Source organism: Copidosoma floridanum, unplaced genomic scaffold (genome assembly GCF_036245765.1).
Source record: "Copidosoma floridanum isolate Cflo_tuat_1 unplaced genomic scaffold, Cflo_Japanese_pri ptg000009l, whole genome shotgun sequence".
NCBI lineage: Eukaryota > Metazoa > Arthropoda > Insecta > Hymenoptera > Encyrtidae > Copidosoma > Copidosoma floridanum.
Genome location: NW_028321886.1, coordinates 7747550 through 7763594, shown reverse-complemented (window position 1 = coordinate 7763594; position 16045 = coordinate 7747550). Strand labels below are relative to the sequence as shown.

Sequence of the window (16045 nt, the reverse complement as noted above, 5' to 3'; positions counted from 1 at the left end):
GAACGAGTAAATGTTTTTTTTTTTTTTTTTTTTTTTTCAATAATTCTATTGTGATTTATTTTGTATTTATTTTCAATGTATTTTCTTTCAAATATGCATCGATGATGTATTTTTTATATTTTATTATTTAATTTTCTTTTTTTTTTAACTATACGATTTCAAGGAAGCAAGCGATTACCGTATACTGGGGCGGATAAACTTTTCTTTTCGCTTATTTTCAAGTTGTAAAAATCAATTGACGAGTTAAAAAGTAAGTAAAACATTTAAAAATCAATAACATCAGAATCCTGACAAAGTATACTGTACTTTCTTATTTAAGTTTCACAGTCATATTTTTAAGTCGTTTAATTTCCTTATCTACGATAAAACTGGCACTCGTGTCGCTTCCGAAAATCCTAACAAGCCACAAGTATTAAATACTCTGATAATTGGCATCGATTCTCTTCAAGAATTGATGAAAAATATGGTTTTCCATTCACTTTCATTGATAAAATCTTACCATAAGTCAGCAGGGGGTGTCTCATTCAAAATATTTCAAGATGAAAAATGCATCTAAGAAAATAAAAAGTTAATATCAATTCGAGGTACCGTATTGAAGTAAGTATTTTGCGATGAAATTCATTAAAATGAGGTATAAAATAAAATTATTTTTATAAAAGTTGAAAATCTCGATCACCCTCGTGATTTTCCAAAGTTTTTAAAAACAAAACCCGACGCAATACAATCAATGATAATTTGATATCTCATTTCTTTTTCTTTTCCAAATAACTGCCACTGACGAAAATCATAAAAATACATAGAAAACGTGTGTGTTATCCGTTGTAAAAAGAATTATTTTTCTTATCTAACCCAACCAAATTCCATACCACAATGATTCTTTCATTCATCGTGACGACAAACAAATGTATACAAAACAAAAAAAACACAAGGCAGATGTTTGAAAAAAAAAAAAAACACACACACCAATTTTCAATCTCGTCTCATCTAGTGTGCAATACAAAGCCGTAACGTATCATTTTTATCCTTAAGTAAAAAAAAAAAAAAAAAAAAAAAAAGTCTTTAGAGTAACAAAATACAGTAATAAAGTGAAGACAATCGACGCCTTTTAATTTTCTACAAGCACGTGGATCACTCGTTGCAGCGGGCGGTAAGTATGTCTATCAAAGAAAAACCACGTCCGCCCTATTGAATCTATTACATGCGCTTTTTACCGACATCGACGTCCTACACTCGTCGACGCAATCATAGCCTCTACGAAATGCTTTTCAGCGATCAGCAGTAACTGTTTGTGTTAAAGTTTTTTTTTTTTTTTTTTTTTTTCTTCATTCATCCTCATTCGTAACTCGCTGAAATGCATATTAGCGTGCCCGACGCGCTACGTACGTATAATTGCCACCATCGTTTTCGGATCACCTCCTCCGTCCCCCTATATAAAGTTCGCACTTTCTCCCTCGCTTTGCCCACCTTTCCTACATTTTCGTTTGAAACGGCAGATTCTCTCGTTTGATAAACATATGCGCAACACAGAGAGTAAACTTTCGCAACGATTGCACACAACACCTTGAGATTCATTACGTGTAAGAGGGACGACCCAAAGATCGTCGTCGTTATATTGACTATTATAACTTAGCGAACACTAGCGTGGATAATATAGTTAACGAAGACAAAAGAAAAATAAGGTGACAAGCGGAGGAAGCGAAAGTAACGTGACATTTTCTAATGGGACGGTAGAGATGTCCGGGTGGCGAAACTATATAAAACTTTTTTTTGTTGTTTTTTTTTTTTTTTTTTTTCTTCAGTTTTTAATCACTATTTCATTCGATAAGTCGTCTCGACGCATCTCACAGATACATCTCCGTTTGCGTGATACCCATACAATCAACCCGGCCTCGCCGATATTCCCCCTCCCTCACATACCGATCACACAAGACTGAGAAACACGTGTGATTTCGCGCGACTCTCAATTACCGATTGGGGATGATTATGTTTGAACGTTTGTCTGTTTGCTCTTGTTACTTTGTTGTGTATTTAAAAGCCGCACAGGCAGTTCGCACCACGTATGGACCAGTCGTAGCCGTATACAGTTGGTTGGATGAGCGTGTGTGTAGAGTTTCAATGGAGGTACGATAGATCCCGGCGCGATCCTTTTGCGTCAGTCGTTGCACCCGAGTCCTTCAGACCGGGGTGTAGTTGCCCTTGGGCGTGTAAAAGATACGGCCGCGCGTGAGGCGCCTCGTGATCTCGCTGAGGAGCAGCTGCTTCTCCTTTTTGATCTTCTTGAGGACGCCCCGGTTCTCCTGGGCTCGCCGCGACAGGTACGGCAGCACCTCTTTCACCGGACCGTACGGTATGTACTTGTAGGCCGAGTAACCAGACTGGCCTGTTGGCATGGACAAAAATAACGAAACATTAGCACAGCTACATATATGTACTATACCATCAGTTGGCATACACGTCGCCGATGTACGAACCGAGGGGGAATGTCAGGTAGTCGCACATGCCGAACAACTGGCCGAAGCAGATGACCTTGTCCTCGGGCGAGATGCCGATCTCCTTCATTCTGCGAATTTAAAATCAAGTCGTGGAGTAAACGACGCGATGGCATGTATAATCATACATTGGCTTACTTCTCGATGGCAAAGCGCACGGTGTCCTCGTTGTGCGAAGCTACCATGATGCCGATCTTCTTGGGATCCTCCCCTTTGTCCTTGTATTGTTTCATGCGGCGCAGGCACTCCATGAGGGTCCTGTGGTACGAGTCGGTCGTTGCCTCGTAGGTGGGGTTCGTCGGGTCCGGGTAGCCCATCGCGTTAGCCCGTGCCCTCTCCTTTATTTTTAAAATTCAAATAAACGATCACAACGTACATGGAACGGGAATTTTATGAGTCGTGATGACTACAGGATCATCATGAGGGACAGAACGGAATGTTGTATCGAGCCAAAGGTGTGTACCCAGCATTCGTTGATAAATTATTACATCTCGTAATTTAACTAGCGCCGAGACGAACTCCAAAAATCTGTCAATGTTTTCGCATCCGGCAATCGTGTATTTGGCACAATGTCCATTGTCACGTGACGAGTTGAATTTGACGACAGACATGCATATTTACGAGTAGTCGTGTATTTATAGTAAAAACAAACGTTGCCGGATAGCCTTACAACACTTTTTATAAAGAAAAAAGGAAAAAAGGTTTTGTCCTGTAATAGTTACCTGCTCGATATAGGCTCCCCGGACGATTTTGGCGCCAAAGTAAAAGTTCTGTCGCTCGGCTTGCTCGAGATCGGTCTTGACCTCGGTGAACGCGTCCTGAAGGTAGGTCTGGTAAGTGTTGAAGACCACGGCCTAGGGAGGGAGGAGAGACGAGACATCATTTGACACTTGTAACCTCTGCAACGATACACATTTTCATCGGACCATTTGCCAATGCACAATCATTAATTACCCTCTTTGTATTGTACTTGCGCATCATCTCCAGGGTCAATCGGGATATCGCCGGTTGGAAGTACGTCTGCTCGGCGTCTATCATTATGCGCACGTCCAGTTTGTCGGCCACCTTGAGAAAAGAAAAAATAACGATTAAATTTATTTTTCTTTTTTCATGTGTAATGGGGGGAAAAAAAAAAAAAAAAAAAACAGGTTGGCAAAGCTCGTACCGCCACGATGCTGTTGAGCCGTCTGATCATGTTGCGGAACATCTCCTCCTCTTTCCTGGTCAGTTGAGTCATCAGTTTCACCATTTTGCCCGTCTTTATGTCCGGCACCTGGAAGGTCTCGCTCAGCTCGTAGTTCTCATCCAGGATACCGCTCCACGGGAACAAGTGGATAACACTGAACGAAAAAAAAGCGGTCGATCAGATTATCATCCGGCAAAACAAGTATCATCGTTTGTGTAGCGATGGAAAACAATGCGAGGATGATTACTTTGTTCATCGAAATTTGTATATATTTTTAGCAAATTTCAATGAATATCCGGACGACAACGCGGTGGGGTAAAACAAAATTACGGGGTGCGCTCAAAGTGTTAAGAAGCACAAGTATGTGTAACCGGGACGAATAATTCTATGTGATTGGTTTTCAAAAAAGCCGTTCGTCGATTCGACTGGTGTATTTATTTGCAACCGACGAGCCTAATTACTACTGTCAGCAACGCATTCACGGTTGTCTCTCGTGAACGATGCAATTGCGGGATTGATAAGATCGAACGAAAAGAAAAAAGTACAAATCGTGACGTGGAGAGAGAAAAAAATAAAACAAATAAAACAAAATTGAAAATAAAATTTTTAAAAAAAGTTGAATTGATTTTTTGTTTGTTTTCTTACTTTCTGCGCATCCAACGACAGCATCCACGTTATGGAAACAAACAAAGATACCATGTATTAGACCAGAGCCAAAATTCGTCATTTACATCAATAATAAGATTCTCCTTTCCCGTGCGGGACCCAATTGTGATGGGGGGGAAAAAAAAAAAAGAATAAAAGTTCCCCAATGGCACCCCAGCACAGTACACACCTATAGAGCACACAATATCACGCATACACACACACCCACTAACACGTACAAACATCGGAGAAATGATGATGAGATAAAAAAAGTTGGCGTATACGAGCGCACATACCCTTCTTTGTCCGACTGTATTTTATCCAAGAACTTTTGCACAGGGGCGCACTCGCGTATACGCGCCTCCTTGAATTTTTTCTCGAAAAGCTCGGGCTTCGCGTGGTGCGCAAGTACCGCGCCCTGGCCGCCCACCACGTCCGAGACGTACTGGCGCGCTCGCATTATTACCTCGGACAATTGAAGCTGAAATTACAGAGGAGCGCATTTTCAATGACCATTTGTACAATCTTTCAAAAAAAAAAAAAAACTATGGTTGGATTTTGATGTGAAAATTTAAATTAAAAAAAAAAAAAAAAGGAAAACTCCAACTTGTACGAACCAAAAGCTGCGGCCTGCCGAGGGCTGTGAGTTTTATCGCCGTGAATCCCGTGCCGTAAGAATTACCTGAAAAACAAAAATTTCGATGAAGGAAAAGTATAATGTAATTTGGCACATATTCCACCAAACTGAAAATAAACTCACTTGCAACAGCCTCGAGGCACCTGATGAAAATGTCCATGTTTCGCTCGCAAGAAGCTTCATTGAGGTAAAAGTACGTTCTCGCCGACGAGACTTTGTACCGCCTGTCGGCGAAGGACTTCTCCACGTGGTACTTCTTTATCGTGCCCGTGTTCTTCTCGTCCCCGGCTTCGGACACCGATGCCCTGCAACATAATACAAAGTGATGAATACAATTTTTTTTTTTTTTTTTTTTTCATGCTAAACAAAAAAAAAGGAGAGAGAGACAGAAAGAAAAAACTCACGATACTTCGCGTCGCTCGGCCTCCTCTTGGGTAATGTCCTCCTCGACGGAGTAATCGAGAATCGGCTTGACGCCAAACTGCCGCAGTCTACCGAGCACGGGGGCGATTTTTATCTCGTCCTCGCCGGCCACGAAGTGACCGTAAAACGTCGACTTCATCATCGTCGAGAACAAACGCTCGCCCAGCACTTTTTCCGCGATCTTCATCAACTGTAACATTCGAAACGAGCCAAGGAAATTAGTTGGGATACAAACTTGCATATTATACATAATAGTATGAATTTCAATTTGGATTTCATTTAGTCCGAGTAATAATAGACTCTCGGACGCGTTTCCGCCACTTTTTAATTTACGGCTCTATATGCGGGTACCCAACGGTTAGATAAAAGCCGGCCGGCTTGTACCGCATTATGCCTGTATGTTTTGCGCATCTTAAAAATGTACGTATTGAAGTATGCATGTGGATTTTGTTGCAGAGGGAGAAGTTGGGCAGGGGGGGGGATGAGGATCGTAGAACGAATGGCAAGTCGGAAAAACCACGCAACTCCGTAGTTCAGGCAAGGTCTTTTGCACTTTTGGAAATTTGAAATGTATACTTATGTGGGTAATCCGATGTATAGTTAGGTGACATTGTTTTATATACTACATCAGGAGTGTTTGCCTTTTTGCCCACATTGTCAAACGTTTGGGCCGATATTTTCCATCCGATTGTTTTTACAACGTACGTACTACGCAACTACTCGACGGAGTAAATATTTTCGCCACTTCGATCGTATGAAAAAAAAAAAAAAAAAATTCCGACAACAGACGTAAACCAACGTTTTCGGACAAACAAAATTGTTCCTTGGTAACAATCCCCTACCCTCGGAAGTATACACGCTGATGGCTATACACTTTCTTCTGCAGTTAGTGCTCCTTCGACTCTTTCTTTCAAGTTTGGCCAAATTTTTCGAAAATACCGCTTTTAGAGCCAACTGCAAGTATACCCCGGTTGGAACAAAGATAAAAAAATGATCCGAGGATCGAGTCCCCTTGATGATGATACGCGCGCCATAATGTTGTGCGCACAAATCATGGGTATCACGATGCTCGTGTGGCATTTTTACCTTAAGGGGTTCTGCACCATCGAATCACAAACCGGTGACAGTGGCCAACTGGTAAAACGACAATTGCGAGTGGACTAGATGGGACTGCACCGTGGCGTATATATATATAAATGTGCGTCGTGTGTATTATCGTGCCAGGGCTCCCCGACGAGATAAATATAATACCTCGGCTGCCACCCCGAGCTCACGCTAATTCCGAAATGTAGGAGAATCTACTTATACCTGCCTTACCGCGTGGCTCGTTACGTTTTACCTTGTTCTGCATGGGCCGAAAGGTACGTGTACGAGTGTTGTGGGGTATTGCGGTCTATAAAATTCGTACGAGTGGATCATTCATTCACTCGCTTTAAGCTGCTAATTTATCATTGCATCCAATGGTCAATAATAAATAGCAGACTTTGTCACCGTTACAGAGTAAAACAGTCGTCGATGATGGGAGCAAATAGTTTTGTGGCGCTAAATGTGATCCATGACCGCTGCTTCTGTCGTCACGCTGAGCGTCCACCTTGGCCATTCTGTAAATAGGTCGTTTGTTTGGCTCCGAGACGAATTCCGAGAGAATTTGGAAACTATGTAGATTTTTTTTTTTTTTTTTTGTCAAACAAATAAGGTGTTCGCGCGGGGGACCCCATTTTTTTTCTTTCGCTCAAAAGACACTCGTAGTCAATTTTAGGTAAACATTCACCACTGCATTTACTACAAAGGAACTTTTCTCACGCCAACTCAAGTGGTAAGTTCCGAGAAATGTACATTTCTGTGATGATAAAATCTCTACTCGATGGATACCGAAAATTATCTTTATTAAGTTACTGATTGTTATTGTTTTTTTGCAAAACGAAAATTCGATGGTCACGCTACAGAATACTTAATCACCATTTCAGAGTCTCGAGTACGATAGCAGGTGTATAGCACAAAAAAAGAGGTCTGGCCGTCACTCTCGGTGCTCTTGATCATTTAAGAAGATGGTGCTAAACAATTGTGCCCGTTTGGCCGGCGAATCACGGTGTTGCAAGCTGCGACGCAACAACACACCGGATGCTTGATTTTTCCACCCTCCCCTTTTTTTTTTTTTCAACACCAGCCAGACGTTAACATAAAAATATACACAGTTGCGCGCAAAACTCGATTATGACTGTACATTTTTATCACGCTTTGAACATAATATAATATGTACGATTGCCTACTGTATTTGACTTGTTTTCCATAATCACACACCTCGTACAAAGGCGATGTATTCCAAAAATATCCATCATTGACACATTTCGTATTGATTTCCGAAAAAAACAGCCGCCGCGATTGCCCATCAAGTCGAACGTCACGCGGAAAGAGCGATTGTTCGATCGACGCGCACGTGTGTGAAAGCGAGAGGAAAAAAAAAAAAAAAAAAGTTCCCGGACCCTGTTTGTGTATCGTCCACTCGATGTTTGCCGGAGGTAAATTTGCGCAACGAGGTATATATTAAGGAACAGGCGGGAGTTATGACGAGTCCGCGGACGCAAAACGAGGGGGGTCTGAGGGAAAGACAACATTGTCTGGGCAAGTGGCACGCGCCGCTCTTTTGTACGGAAATTTATGGCTTATCCGTGTATGTTTGACTCGAAGTTGATAAGAGCGGATGGTGAGAAGCAGTTGATTTTATTTTTATTTCAATTGATTCGCTGATGCAAATGGTGTTGTAAATCGTCGAGTGCCGGGAATAACTCGTTTCCTGATATTGCGACACGAGAGTCACTGCGTCGGGGAGGATGAAAGCTCGCGGCATAATACGTCGTCGGTTCTTACGACAATTGAGGGAAAACCAGGGTTTAGTACCAGGGGAGGGGTGGGGGATCTGCAGACGTCTCGAGTCTTATCGTGACTTGCGGGGCTCACTTGCAGGAAATAATTGAGCTGTACCACCTATAACATCTGAAAATGTGACCGATGACAATCGTGATTACGTGGTTACAGTTGATCAAAATTATCATTGATTCGATGTACGGCGTTAGTGCCTCCGCTGAAATCCACAACTTTCTAGTCGGGAAGAAAGTGCTTATCTCGGAAAATTTTATTTTTCATCGAGTTTAGTGGCGTCACGATTTATTTTCTTATTTAAATGAAGACGAAAAATCATATTCTTCTCTTATCTTTTTTGTACCAGTATTAAAAACATCAAATTTACATCCGCACATGGTTTCCCAATGCGATAGTGCTTCCTTAACTCATCAAGTTATCGATATCGTGATCGGGGCTTGTACAAATTAACGGGTCTAGCTCCTTATCGGGGACGATTCATTTGGATATTGGATTTTTTGCAATGACGCTCTGGGAAAAATCAATATGATATAAATATAAAATCAATATCATCGTTTCTGACAATTGAGAAGTCACCGTTTTGTAGATTATAGGTCGCAAGTGCACACGTCGTAACACAATAGCACAAAGTGCATTTAAAGTAAATTTTTTATTTGAATCTCAATACACTCACATTTGAATATAAATTAATTGTGTAACAAACAATAATCGTTAGTTGCGCGTTGTGATGAACCAAAAGCAAACGAGTACTAACATTTTCTCAACAAAAGAAAAAAGGGTCGAAAAAAAAAAAAAAAAAAACCAATTGGAGTTTCTCACGTGTGAGTCTATGAACAATCGGCATGACGGATAAAAACGCATTCCCGCGACGATAGAAAAGCCAGACGCTGGCCAGACAGCCTTGACGCGGGAAGGAGGGGGATATTGACTCTCTCACGCACACTTTTACAGTTACACACGTGCTTCCCGATACGCCTGTGTCACGCCTATCGTACAGGTATACATTTATCTATACGCGTGATGAGCATTACCTCCTTCATTCTGACGTGTAAGTGCAACATTTCTGGGGGGGATTGGTACAAAAAGTGAAATCATCAAGCTCAGAGTATTAACGAGATATTGGACTTCCCCGAGACGAGTTTATCCAACCAGCTGTGCTTTCCCTTTCCTTTATTTTCCTACTTTTAGTCACTTTGTCACTTTTTTATGCGCATGTTTTTTTTTGTTTTTATCAATAATACAATTGCGTGTATCGTGTACAATTAAGTATCAAGTGGCTGAGTAATTGCACTAGAAAAATAATTCGACTCCGTATCGGACGATTGCTATCGCAGTCGATTGGTCTAATCGTTTCTATATAGTCAAGTTACAACACTTATCGTCGAAATGATTTCATTGTATATGCTAAGGAAAAATCGTGCATTATTTATTAAAATAATTGAATGGGATGGTGGCGTGAAATGCACAAGAATTTTGAGGAAAAAAAAAACGAGGTTTCAAATAAATACTTATGTGGAGGCCGGAAATTCTGGAAAAAAATGTCTTCTACATACCTCAAAGAAATATATCTTGAACCATATCGCCTGATAAGAGACTTAAGATTTATTTGGGAAAAAAAAAAAACGGAAGCTTGAAAACGTTAAAGTGAGCAGATGGTGACCAAAGTGGCAGAGAGATCGATAAGCTGGGGTATTCTCCGATATATAACCCACACTGCCTTCCCTAAAAACAGTTTTTCCTTTGTATAGTTCACGCGCAGACCTATAGCGGAAATGAATGCACTTGTTCTACATACGAAACGTGTTTGAGGTCAAGCATACGTTGGGCACATCCCACGCTTACAAGTTTTTGTTAAAAAAAAATGTAATGACCATGGCGTAGACAATTATTGTTCACGGGATTTGTTTAGCCTCGTGTACAAGTATGGCACTTTCGAAAAAAAATGAGGAAAAATTCCGAATAAGGTGTGGCTCAAGGGACAGATAAAAAACAACTCATTGACTTTTGCCGGGCCATTGAATGGAGCCATTAGAGAAAAATGTCGCGATAAAAAAGCACTTTCGAAATCCATACAAGTGAATTAAAACACTTTTTTTTTTTTTCCCGCAATTTTGAAAGCGCACTTCCCCGAAATTAAAAATCCTTTTTTTTTTTTTTTCCAAACCCAAAGCGATAAATATAGCCGTTCCCTTTTTTCTCCCATACGCACTCCATGTACAGAGGGTCAGAGTAACTGTACGACCAAAATAAAGTGAATGGTCATCGATCGGCGGAAAAAAACCGTCGAAATCACGTCAACGACCCATCAACTTGATGCACCGCACAAGGTCTCCCACACGCGATGAGCCTTCTATTTTCCGCATCGGCCGGTCATGGACCCGATGCGCGGAAGAGGCTGCGGAAAATAACGGACGCAAAAAAGATTTCCGCGAGCGGTAACTATATACATAAGATAGGGACAAAAGTGCGTGACGTGGTTAGCTCGTTTGTCCGCTAATAGAGCCGGCGGGGACGAATTTATTAGCGGGCGCTTCGGCAAACAAAAACTCTTCAAAGCCGTTACTTATACGTGCGGACGCAAACGCAAGCTTTTTGACCGGCTCTAGAGTTACGCAACGCCGGTGGGATGCTGACGGCGTTGCGCCCGGATTTTTTCGGATTTCACGCGGTGATGAGGAAAATCGGCTCGGTCTTGCGTTTGCTCGCATAATTTAAAAGTTCATCGATCCCATCGGCGCACAGGATTATAAGTTTGTTTCATCGATAAGTCACGTTTAACCACGTACAAAGCACAAATATTCTCACGTATACGGATTGTAAACACGGAAATTTAGTGTCGGTGATGGCATCGAAAATAATCAACGCTGCGAGTTGGCCTTTTCTCTTTCGGATTCAAAATTTGCTGGTGAACGTATTGAAATGACAAAAAGTACTAACGATAATACAGCATATACTTTTGGAAAAATGAATGAATAAACGAGCGCGACTTTGATTCGCGTTGTAGTTACATATAGGCGGGTCGCGTGTGAAGGTGAAAACTATTAAAACGAAGCAATGAACGAAACCCGTAATCTGCATGTTAACGCTTGGGTTATTATATACACTTGTACGTCAAGCGTGAGTTATTAAATTCGAATATATTATATATTATGATATAGCTAATAACCTTGGAGAGGCACGGAACTTATATACTCGAGTGTAGGTCGGTTGAAGGAAGTTATCTTGCCGATTGTACTTGTATAATGGTCTATTATTAAAACGCATTTTAGTTGGGTATATTGGAATTAATGTGCATGGGTAATTTTAAGAAAACATTGTAAAAAAAAAAAAAAAAAAATGTGTTTTTCATAAAGTGATGTCGAATGTTCTAAAAATACACATGAGATTTCGTGAAGTAAATACTTACTGTGAAATAAGTACTAATACGCGCAATATGGTCATCCGAGATTTTGTACAGAATGGCCCGTCGCGAGGGGTAGTGGTTTTCCCCGAAAACCGCTCGATCACCGTATCACAAAACAAAACTCGCATACCCATATACGCGTGCAGAGCACAACAGAGCAATTATTGATATAATACCTGCAAGTACATACTTATGCCTAGTCGAGTTTCGCGTGCTCGGATTGCAACTCTTTCGTACCGTGCGTGTATGTAACCGATCGTCAGTGACGCAAGAGCTGCATTCTTTCTCCTCCTTTGTCATGTAATTGGCATCCGTCACTGAGCTCTATGTGAATGTTATCGTTACGCGCGAGGGAAAAAAAAAATATCCACGTGTTGCCATTTTATTTTTTACCGTAGGTATATTGTGTGGGGTCCTGGAATAAAGAGTATCAGTGGATATCAACAAAACTTTGGGTAATCCAAGGGTATACGTCAAATCCACCAATGGGCGGTTGTTTTGAAAACAATGTTGCCCGTCCCACATGTACAACACACGCGTACCTACACTCGTGATTACGACGATGATGACGAGGATCCGGTATATTTAAAGTCCACCAGCTATGAACCGATAATTCGCTCTTGTTCGTACTATGGCCCACTGCTCCGCTTCGAGCCGGCAGTGTCTGCTTCTCCTTTTTTTCCCCCCCGCCAAGATTATAAATTCTACTTAATTTATTTATTTATTTTTTTTTTTTGTTTCAAACAAATTTCCGGAAAAATGAAGCTTCGCACTTGCGATACCACATCCGTATAGCCGTTCTTTTTCACCTTGCCAAGCGTGTACCGAAAGAATAAAAAATTCTCAACGAGCACGGACGCGAGGAAGAGAAAAAAAAAAAAAAAAACACTCCTAACAGCAAAAGCCCTCCTCGTTTTCTAAATTTAAGCGCCAGCTCTCGTTTTCTCTATACATTAGTCCGCGAAAGCTTTCCTTTACTTCGCCGTTGGTGTATAAAGCGTACATACTTGCGCATTGGGGGTGTGTACGTGTTTGTCGCGTTTATGAGTTCACAGAGTTGGACGTCAAAATAGTCGATGTAACTGTAACACGACCATGTGGCCACGGATTGATTGTGAATAATTTTGTTTCGAGAGTCAAAGTGGCGGAGTGGAAAAATAACTTTGGTTAATATACGTGTGTTGAAATCTTCGTCTGAAAGAAGAAAATGTTTCAATCTGACTTTGCGCCGCAAAAAGTATTTTTTTGACTTGCAAGAGTAATTTTTTTTCTTTTTCTTTTGGAAGGTCGAGCCAAAGTTACGGTATTACCGGTGAAATTGGACGTAAAAAAATCTCGGGTGAGTACTTATCACGAGAAGCTATACTGCTCTTGAGTATCAACTCGTTTTTCTCCCCAAATTCGGTCGACCAATGGCACGGTACCTGCCAGCCACTCGTGAGAATAATAAATATTTACCCAGATGAGTCTTATCTCTCTCCGCGTCTCCAGATTTTTCCCCCATATTCAAAAGAAAGACGCACGAAAGGTTGTTGTTTTTTTTCTTTAAATACATAAATATTTAAAATCTCTTTATCGATCTCGTAACATAAAATCACACGATAAAGACAAACTCCCAAGTGAAAATGTTCGTGTACCACTCAATCGCATGAGCGTAAATTTTTCCAGCAGTCCAATGTATGATTCACCCGAAATTTATCCGGCATACGATTCAAACTATATACGTGTACAGACGGATGAGCCGTAGTACACGATAATACATCACCCACATAGAATTCCAACTTTCACGGAATTTCCCACCAAAACCCAACTGCGCCTGGCTCTCTTTTTTTTTTTTTTTTTTCGGTATCTACGTGGGCGGTGAGCTTTTTTTTTTCTTCCGTCAATGGTACGTAAGTAGGTACTCGACGAGGCATAAGCGACTGGTGCAGTCCCATGAGTTGGAACACATGCACGGCGGGCAATGGTATAGTAGTAGTGGTATAGGTTGCCCTTCCGGCTGCTGTGCCGCGCCATCGATCAACTTTGCGCGTCTACACACACACACACAGTATCGCGTACAGGACTCTTCGGTGCTTCGCCGGGTAATCAATTCATTGGTCACGTTTGTTTGTTTGTTTTTTTTCATTTTTCACGTCCCCTTGATTAGTTTCAGAGAGAGAAAAAGATATATTCAACCCCCTGCGAGGCGTCGGCTACAAATGTATATATATAATATGTGCTACCCTCGAAGGGAGCAAACGATTTGTCACCACCGATCTCTGTACAGATATGTACAAGAAAACATCCCCGAAAAGCCCCATTATCCAACAATTGTACGCGTAATGGGGGGGAAAAAAAAAAGAAAAAAAAAAAAAAAGAAATCCATACCTTCATGTTGTTCTCGACGAGGAACTCGATGGAGCAGAGCTGATAGACGACGTAAGCCCTGACCAGTTCCGTCATGGTCTTGCTCTTGAAGGAAGCGACCGGATCGTTGAACTTGAGATCCAACGGGTCGACCTGGCGCTGGGCCGTTGCGGTCGTTTGCGCCCCAGCCTCGGCCTGATGGTGCGTCGCCGCGCCGGCCGTCGTAGCCGTGCTCGTGCTCTCGCGCACCACCTGCCGCAACTGCTGCTTGGCGGCGAAACAGCCGCGGCTCGGCAACCTCCTCAGGAACGCCATGTGCTCGCTCTATGGTTTTCACAATACAAAGTTTGTCCTCTCTCGCACCCTCCCCCTCCCCCTCCTTTTTTCACTCCCCGGCACTGCGGAGTCGACACACTTTGTGGCTTTGTTTTATTTAAAAAAAAAAAAACTTCTTTTTTTTTTTTTTTTCTTTCTTTTTTGCAAACCAAGGGGGGTTGGTGGTAGAAAGACACTGTTGCAAGTCACGGGGTGTAGGTCGTCGTGAATATTACAGCGCGTGGTGTATACGAAATGCACGGGAGCGAGCGAGTGTCCGAACGTCGGAGTGTTGCGTGGACGTTAGCGCGCACCGGTTAGCTCGAGCCGTACTGGTGGTGCGACGACGAGCAGCAGCGCCGAGGAGGATATAGTAAGTTTGTATAAGTAGGTGTGCGAGCGTGTACGGGCAGCGATTGAGCACAGGCGCACTGCGTTGGTTCTTTTTCTTCCTTCTCGGTTCTTTTATTCTTCGCCTTATCTTTCTTTCCTCGGCTGTTCGAGAAAGGTGCGTATAGAGCACGACTAGCTCACAAGTACAACATGTGCCTGGTGCTTATGTGTGTGTGTGAATGCGATACAGGAGCAGAGGGAGGCTCGACTCCAAAGCTCGTGCTCCGATTGCTCCAAAAACTCCGAAACGAGCCCACGCGCATATATAGACGCGCGCGAGCCCCCTTTGCGCTTAGCCCAAAAGTTATTTCGTGTATACAGCGGGGCAAGTCGGGTTTTTTTTTTTTTTTTTCTTTTCTTTTCGGTTCCTGCGAGCCAAAAGAAGAAATCGGTTCGGGGGGTAATATAAACCGAGCCTTTCCGGGATGGCTAGGCGCTTGCGACTGTCTATTATAATAACATGAACTTGGCTGTCCCACTTCACCCCCGTCGGTGCACCTATCGATTTTAGACCGTTTTTCTCTTTCCGTTTATACTCGGCCGCGTGCACACCTCGCTTTTCTCCGTTACATTGAATCATCTCCGTGGATACGGGCTACAAAATATAATATTAGGAGGCGTGTCTATATATCCGTGTGCACAATGTGTGTCAAGGGACCGATACAATTTGGAAAGACTGGTGCAGTGACTTATGTGGGCGCTACAGATGATAGGAAAAAAAAAATCACTCTCCTTATCCGCGTGAATGGACTTTTCTTTTCTTCCCTCTGTTAACCGTCCCGTCGGTGCACCGAGCAACTGTTTTTTTCGTATTAGAGGCTACAGTAGTTTTTTCTTAGATTATGTTACAATATGCACGGATATAGGTGTATACACATGGACTCTGAATCTTTTGTCAATGCGGCGATGGCTGTTCTTCGTCCCAAGGGCCATTTTGGGACAAAAGTGCATCATGTCCTTTTTCAGTTAAAAACACGTGTCTTCAACTATACTTTTACAAACCTTGACGGCTTTTTTTTATAAATGCAACTGCAGGGGACGCCGCTTATTTTTCATTGCAAGTGAACAAATAGGAATTTGAGAAATCAAAGTAAGGGTTGGCGAGTGTAAAAAAATGTAATTTTTTTTATTTCGAAAAACACACATATGTAACTTTTTTCATCTCCAGATGTATGTATTATGATGATGGAAAATCACGCGTAACATAATTATTGATTACAATTATAAAAAGGTACTTGGCACCATTCTAGAGCTCGAATTGCACAAAATGAGTAAATATTTATAAAATATGACACATTTATCGTGTCGATAAGTGTAAATGAAAC

At 41.9% G+C, this 16045-nt stretch overlaps 1 protein-coding gene across 3 annotated transcripts; it reads right to left on the bottom strand.

The window, feature by feature from the left end:
• Nucleotides 1-546: 546 nt before the first annotated feature.
• On the bottom strand, nt 547-14757 carry slgA (proline dehydrogenase slgA). 3 transcript variants are annotated; one of them, XM_014361277.2, is made up of 12 exons: nt 14034-14754; nt 5362-5570; nt 5081-5262; nt 4938-5002; nt 4617-4801; nt 4321-4323; nt 3655-3829; nt 3444-3554; nt 3212-3343; nt 2628-2827; nt 2472-2560; nt 547-2380 (listed from the first exon to the last, which is right to left on the bottom strand). In XM_014361277.2, the coding sequence occupies exons 1-12, from the start codon at nt 14325-14327 to the stop codon at nt 2175-2177; spliced, it is 1851 nt and encodes a 616-aa protein (XP_014216763.2). In that variant the 5' UTR covers nt 14328-14754; the 3' UTR covers nt 547-2174. The 3 variants fall into 3 exon arrangements, with proteins under 3 accessions (XP_014216763.2, XP_014216764.2, XP_014216762.2); XM_014361278.2 differs by lacking the exon at nt 4321-4323 and having other exon boundaries at nt 14034-14753; XM_014361276.2 differs by lacking the exon at nt 4321-4323 and having other exon boundaries at nt 4938-5262; nt 14034-14757.
• Between the last annotated feature and the right edge of the window lie 1288 nt (nt 14758-16045).